Here is a 7,500-nt window from a genome sequence, read left to right on the forward strand (position 1 = left end):
TCCTTCTCCTCCTCCTTCTCCTCCTCCTTCTCCTCCTCCTTCTCCTCCTCCTTCTCCTCCTCCCTCTCTTCCTGCTCCTCCTCCCTCTCTTCCTGCTCCTCCTCCCTCTCTTCCTGCTCCTCCTCCCTCTCTTCCTGCTCCTCCTCCCTCTCTTCCTGCTCCTCCTCCTCCTCCTCCTTCTCCTCCTCCTTCTCCTCCTCCCTCTCTTCCTGCTCCTCCTCCTCCTCCTTCTCCTCCTCCTCCTCCTCCTTCTCCTCCTCCCTCTCTTCCTGCTCCTCCTCCTCCCTCTCTTCCTGCTCCTCCTCCTCCTACTCCTCCTACTCCTCCTCCCTCTCTTCCTGCTCCTCCTCCCTCTCTTCCTGCTCCTCCTCCTCCTCCTCCTTCTCCTCCTCCTTCTCCTCCTCCCTCTCTTCCTGCTCCTCCCTCCCCCTCTTCCTGCTCCTCCTCCTCCCTCTCTTCCTGCTCCTCCTCCTCCCTCTCTTCCTGCTCCTCCTCCTCCCTCTCTTCCTGCTCCTCCTCCTCCCTCTCTTCCTGCTCCTCCTCCTCCCTCTCTTCCTGCTCCTCCTCCTTCTCCTCCTCCTCCTCCTCCTCCTCCTCCTCCTCCTCCTCCTCCTCCTCCTCCCCCTCCCTCTCCTCTTCCTCCCTCTCCTCTTCCTCCTCCTCCTACCTCTCCTCATTCTTCTCTTCTTCTTTCACCTCTACACTAGTTTTTCCTTCCCTACGCTATTTGTCTTCTATTCGTAGTTATCTCGCTTTTTTATCTGTTTTCCTTATACTTCTCTACTTTGAAATCTTTCTTCCCCCCCCCCCCCCTTTTCTATTTCTGTATGGTAAATTCTGTCGTTTTTAGTATTATGAATGATAGAAATATTGTTATTATTATTATTATTTATTATTAACCCAACACTGACAGGTGAAGAAAATAAATAAAAATTCTACATTCTGGAGTTTAGTAGCAACAAGCAGACATTAGACATAGGAGTCTGCTACATCAAGCCGAACGTCCCACTCCAAGCACTCTTGCGCGTCACCGCAGCGTACAGTCGTACCCCACAGACCGAGCGGTTTGTTAAGACGCTGATTGGCATGCCCGTCAGTGTCAGGTTAAGAGAGAGGGGGGGTGGGGGATAAAGAGGAGGGGAGACAGGAGTGGAGAATGAAAACCAAAGAAAATTATTAATCTTATTCTCCTCTTTACTCCTCAGGCTGGCCAGGAGGCGTTTAGGTCCATCACCAGGTCATATTACCGAGGAGCTGCTGGTGCGCTTCTTGTTTACGACATCACACGCCGGGAGACTTTTAACCACCTGACACAGTGGCTGGAGGATGCTCGGCAGCACTCTAATTCCAATATGGTCATCATGCTCATTGGAAACAAGAGGTGAGGGTTGATTTTGTGTGTGTGTGTTTTGTTTTGTTTTGTTTTTCAGCCTGTCTACATTTTTATAAATCATGTACATGCATAAATATGGATCCTTACATTTGTGTAAAACACTTGCCTCTCTGTCAGATTCCCTCCCTAACATCCATTTCCTTATGTAGTCCCCCAACTCCAGTAGTTTTATTCTTTTCTGTCATGATGCATTACTAAAGAAAAAAGTGCACACTCACTCCCTTTGTCCACTGAGAAGACATAATCCTATACTAGGATGGCAGATGACTGTGGCCTTTGAGAATACCACCTCCCCATCTCTTTCTCCCTTTCTCTCTTTATCTCTTTCTCATCAGCTCAGGCATATTCACTATCACATGTCTTTGTGAATAGTTTGTGGGCTTGGTTTACTTGTTCAGAGTCCTAAAAGGGCTCCCTTTTCTTCATCACTAATTTTCTTTTATCTTGCTGGTATCTCAATATTTTATGGCTTAGTTATATTTCTTACTCATTAATAGTTTTTAATCTGCATGGACTTCTCTTCATCTGCTTTAAACTGCTTCAGATTCAGCTGGTGAAGCATTTTAGAGATTGACATGATTTTTGTGAAATTAACAGCCATATTCTTACTGCAAGATGAAACCTTACTTAAAAAAATATATATATACATATATATATATATATATATATATATATATATTAATAAATAAATTATGATAATCGTATGAGTCCTGCAGTATATCTTTCGTGTTATCATCTTTTGATATACACATGAATTCTTTTTAATAAGTATGATATAACTGTATTGATAAATTGAGTTCCTCATCTTTTATTTTTCCTTTTTCTTTCCATTTCTGTTCCTATACCACACCTACCATTAACAGTATCATTCCCCCTCTTATCTACGTCTATAACACCACCATCTCCCTGGCAGTGACCTGGAGTCGCGACGAGAGGTGAAGCGCGAGGAGGGAGAGGCATTTGCCCGCGAGCACGGCCTTGTCTTCATGGAAACATCAGCCAAGACAGCCGCCAATGTGGAGGAAGCCTTCATCAACACAGCAAGGGAAATCTATGAAAAGATCCAGGAGGGCGTGTTTGATGTTCATAATGAGGTAAGTGAAGAAATGTGCTCTTGCAGAGATTCTTAACTAAGTGTTGCCATGAAAATGCTGTGCCCATTTTAGAATTTTTTGTGAAATATGTCTGCACATAGATGGCACTACAAGTGCTTAGCCATAAAGGTGTAAAAACATTTGTAAAGTAAACTCACAGTGGGCATGGCATGTACATACATGCCATGCCTATTAGTTTTGAGTTAATAAAGAAGAGGTTAGAAAACCGTGTATGTAATTTTATTATTATTATTATTATTATTATTTTTTTTTTTTTTTTTTTTTTTTTTTTTTTTTTTTTTTTTTTTTTTTTTTTTGCCAGTTTGTAAGATAAATAGTTATGATCGTTGTACATTTACAAAAAACCATTTTCACACTGTATATCCATAGTTTACTCACTGTCCTCTCTCTTTCTCCCAAAGGCTAACGGTATCAAAATCGGACCCCAGCATTCCCCCAGTGGAGCAGGGTTGACGGGTAACCAGGGCGCCGCAGGAGGCCAGGGAGGAGGATGTTGCTAATCCGTGAGGAGCCCCTCCCCTCCCCTCCTTCACCCCACCCCCTTGGATGACAGTGGGCAGGGGCAAGGACCTGATGTAGAGAAGACTTTTTAAAAAGAAATAAAAAGGGAGATGTGGGAGTGCCCCCCCTTCCCTCCCCTGGCCCCCCTTTGCCTTGGGCAGGGAGGGGGGAGGTCCCAGGTTCTTTCTTTTCTGACAGCTACTTCAACCTACCAGGAAAGCACGAGCCGGAGTGCTTGGCAGAGAACGGGCATGATGGAAGCAGAATCAAGCTGTCACACTGATCAGCATCTTCCTTTCTGTGTCCACCTTTAAGCAGCAGCCATCAAAACACTCAGCAACTCTGCACTTGAGCCCAGCCCTCTCGCTTGCTGCCTTGCCAAAAGGAGGAACTTGGAGAGATTGTACATTTTGTGCAGTGTACATTTCGTGTATATTTTGATTGTGAGAAGATTCCATGGATGTTGCATTTTCAGCATACCAAGTCATTTGTTTATTAGCATCTGTAATTGGATTGGATTTTTTTATTTAGCACTTTTAGGGCATGGGCAATAGGTGTATGTGGAGGTAAAGGAACAGTGAGTGAGTTAGGCAACAGCAAGCACAAACTTGTGCAAGTAAAACATGTCAGACCTGCAAGCATTTGGCATCATCAGGTCAAGACAGAAGTAGTCTAATTATAATCTTTATTTTATTTTTTTTTTCCTTCCTTATTACCAAGAAGATGCCCAGCTCTGTCCAGGCATCTTGCAGCACTTAATATTGTATCTGCATTTTGATTCACCGACACTTCAGTCGGTACCTGGGACGATGGGAAAGAAAAAAAAACAAGAATAATAATTGATATTTTTTATACTTGCATGTAGACTCCTATATCATTGGTCTGGAATAGTTCTGTATAACTTAATATATATTGACACCTTTATTCTCTAGGTTTTCCATAATGCTGAATCAGTATATATATATATATATATATGTAGGAACTGAAAGGTCTTTGAAGCCGAAGACCATCATGTTTTTAGTACTGATGGTTCCACTTAGAGCTTGGGGGAGTACCTCGTCTTTCGCTCAGATCCTTAGCGTTCTGTGATGTTGTGGGTTAGTTATGCCAGCTTCTGATCGTTGATGCAAGCTGCTCTCTAGAGTAGGGGTACAAGAAAACCATGTGTATGTATATATGTGTATATGTACAAGCCCCCCCTCTCCTTTCCCATTCAACAAACCCTTTAACACCTGTCCCTTCCCACCCCTACCCCTTAATTCCAAGAATGTGACAAAAACATGATAGCAGCCCTTCTTATAACTCAGAACTTTTGCAGAGGTAGTTATCAATCGTCCATCTGGACACAGTTTTTCTGAGCTCCCACGTTAGCTTTGAGGAGCACGAGCTAGTTGTGTCAATCCCCCGGTCTCACTGAACCATCGTGGTGGTGCCAGAAGTCCTCGACACCCCTACCCAAAACGAGGGTGGCTAGATTGCATAGTCTTGATCATTGTTTAGCACCAAAGACACCTTCAGAAACCCAGCTGAGCATGGAGTACTTGCATACCTGCTCTCCCATGGTATCTCTTTGATAATCTCTCTCTTTGATGATAAACACAGCACCACATTGGTTGGGTTAAAGTCATTCTTTTTAATCCATCTAAATCTGCAAATTCTCTTACTAGTATAGACTATATACTTTGGATAGATAAAAGATTTTTTTTCCAGACCTATAATACCTACAGTGGAAGAAATTGTATTGTATCATTCCATACTCCTTGGCTGGAGTGTATGCACATCAGTAATAAATTGTGTGTTGAAGTGCACAACTCTTTCATAAAGGGACAAGACAAAGAAAAAGTATAAGCAAAATATAATTTAGATAAGAGAGAGAGAGAGAGAAAAAAAAAAGTAGAAACAGAAGCAAAGAGAAACAGACAAGGAACAGGTTATATTTGATACCCGCTCTTATTGAATAGGTATGATTTGTGCTCAAGAATTTATGTAGAGCTAAGAATGGCATTATCCTGTCTTTATAGAAAATATTATTAGAATTTTTCACTATTTATTCCTCCCCCTGACCCCATTATTTGACTGCCTATTTTCTGATAGAGAGAACTGATAACTGGTTATCATGCATTATTTTTCTAGTGGCTAGGAATGAAGGGAAGAAATTTTGAGGTGGTTGCTGTCTGTCAATGGAACTTCTGAATCACAAATTAAAAGATTGAGATTTATGTTGCAACTGAACAAAGTAATGCTATCAGTGTTTTGTGTGTGGTAATAAGATACCTTGTGTGCATGAACTGGGCAGAATTTTGTTAATCTCATTTTAGCAAATTGGTCTTTTGCATTTCTTGAACTCTGTTGTTGCATAATATACAAGAAGTCTTCATATAAATCTGAATTTTGAAAGTATATGGTAGAACACATTCCAGAACCTGACCCAGAATTTTAGCTGACAGCAAATGTTTGAGAAAGGCTGATTATCACTATTGTTATTTCTCTCCCTTGCCTTTCAAGTTTCTCCAACTTCTCATTTTACTCCAGTAAAACGTTTCAAGGTAGCAGGCAGGATTTTATCATCTGTTGCAACACAAAATAGCAGTGTTTTCCTAGAGTTGCAATGGGGTTCTGGTTGTTAATTTAGAGTTTGGTTCATGATTGATTTACTAGTATTATTATTATTTATAATTTTTTTCTTTCTTTTTTTATCATCTTGAATGTAGTGCAGTGATTTTATTTTCCTTCTTTTTATGCTGTTTACTATATTGTTTTCCATTTATCTCCAAATGATCTGTGACAATGTGTGAATCCTTTTTTTTTGTTGTTGTTGCTATTCTAACAGGTATTTCTAGTAGGAAAAGGCCTTGTTCGTATCTTTAATTTTATCTTATAGACGTTTCTTCCATAAAAAATATAATTATAAAATTTAAAAAACCAAAGAATGTACTAGAATCAAGTTTCTCTTAACAGAAAAAATTATAAAGGAAAGATGACGGTACTCTAGGTCTGTAATGGCAGTTCATTACAGATTTAGGGAAAACTATAAAAGTTTGGTTTTATACACACACACACACACACACACACATACAAATCCATATATACACACACTTATATAATGATAATGTATGTGAAATTTATTAAAAAAAAAAAAAATGCAAATATTTGCTAGTCAGGTTTTTATTATTTTCACCATCCTGCCATTACAGACAGAAAGAGAAATGCTGGAGGGTATGAACCAGTTGGTCTCACACCCCAACCACACCAGTGATTGTCTTAAGGTTTGCCAAACACTAGGGGGGGGGGGTTGAGGGAGTGGTGGAGTGAAAACAAAGTAGAGCCTCTGCTTCAAGGTTTCTAAGGGAACATGCATTTCCTTTACATGGGAGAGAGTAATTTTGGTCCCTTTTTTTCAGGGAATGGGGAGATAGTCTGTAATGTGAGTTTTTATTTTTTATAAAAATTATAGTAACAACCTTACTATTACTGTATATATATAATATATACATATATATACATATATATACATATATACATATATATACATATATATACATATATATTTATAATTATATATGTGTACATGTATGTGTATCTATATGTATACATATGTGTATCTATATGTGCACATGTATGTATTTATGTATATGTATGTATGTATATATGTACATGTATGTGTGTGTGTGTATATATATATATATATATATATATATATATATATATATATATATATATATATATATATATGAAAATAATACCTTTAACAGAAAAACAAAGAGAAAGACATCAAGATCATTGCAGACAACCATACTTTCCAGCAAATTATGAAAGATCTAATAACTGAACTGAATAAAGAAAAAAGAAAAAAAAAACTGACAGTCTGGCTGGAGGGACACCTGATGGCAAGTGTAAAGGGACTCCCAAGCAAGGGTGGTAAAAGCTCTCCCTTACCCTTTCTCTGACACTCTTTGTATGGATAATGGCCACTACTCACTACCCTAGGTGGCTGGACAGGGGGGAGGGGGCTAGAAGGGGGGGCTCTTACATCTTGTAGCTTTTAGAGGTGTGTTGGGGGAAGGAGGAACTTTGTACTGCAGGACTTTCAAACATCATTCTTTGTTCTTCCAGGCTCTTCCTTCTCTCTCTCCCCCCTTCTGCTGCTTCCCTCTATTTCAACCCTGCCAGTCTCCCACTTTCCCTCCCTCTTCTTTGTAGTGTTATTTTGTGAGATAAAGACAATCTTGTAAAGCTTATATAAAAGATTTTTAAAGATCCCCGCCAACTCTTTCCCCTAATTGATCTGGTACCACCACACTCAGCTGCAGTTCTGTATGAATTTATGTTATTAAAAACTGTCTTATAAAGCCTAAGCCTGTTTTATTCACCCTTCATTCCTCGTTATTTTACCTGCATATAAAGAATGAGTGGTAAAGTAACTACTGGAACATAACCTACATTGATTGGATTCAGTTATCAGGCTAAGATGTAATTTTACATCTACTCACT

General features: G+C 39.8%; 1 protein-coding gene across 1 annotated transcript in view; it reads left to right on the forward strand.

Annotated features, from left to right (window-relative positions):
- LOC125037291 (ras-related protein Rab-2A) overlaps positions 1-6,082 on the forward strand; it is a 14,422-nt gene extending 8,340 nt beyond the window's left edge. The window contains exons 3-5 of the mRNA XM_047630355.1: positions 1,206-1,381; positions 2,307-2,487; positions 2,910-6,082. Coding sequence (XP_047486311.1) covers positions 1,206-1,381; positions 2,307-2,487; positions 2,910-3,008 — 456 coding nt within the window. The 3' untranslated portion in view covers positions 3,009-6,082. The remainder of the gene's footprint in view (positions 1-1,205; positions 1,382-2,306; positions 2,488-2,909) is intronic.
- The last annotated feature ends 1,418 nt before the right edge of the window (positions 6,083-7,500 follow it).

This window comes from Penaeus chinensis, chromosome 23 (assembly GCF_019202785.1).
Source record: "Penaeus chinensis breed Huanghai No. 1 chromosome 23, ASM1920278v2, whole genome shotgun sequence".
Lineage (NCBI taxonomy): Eukaryota > Metazoa > Arthropoda > Malacostraca > Decapoda > Penaeidae > Penaeus > Penaeus chinensis.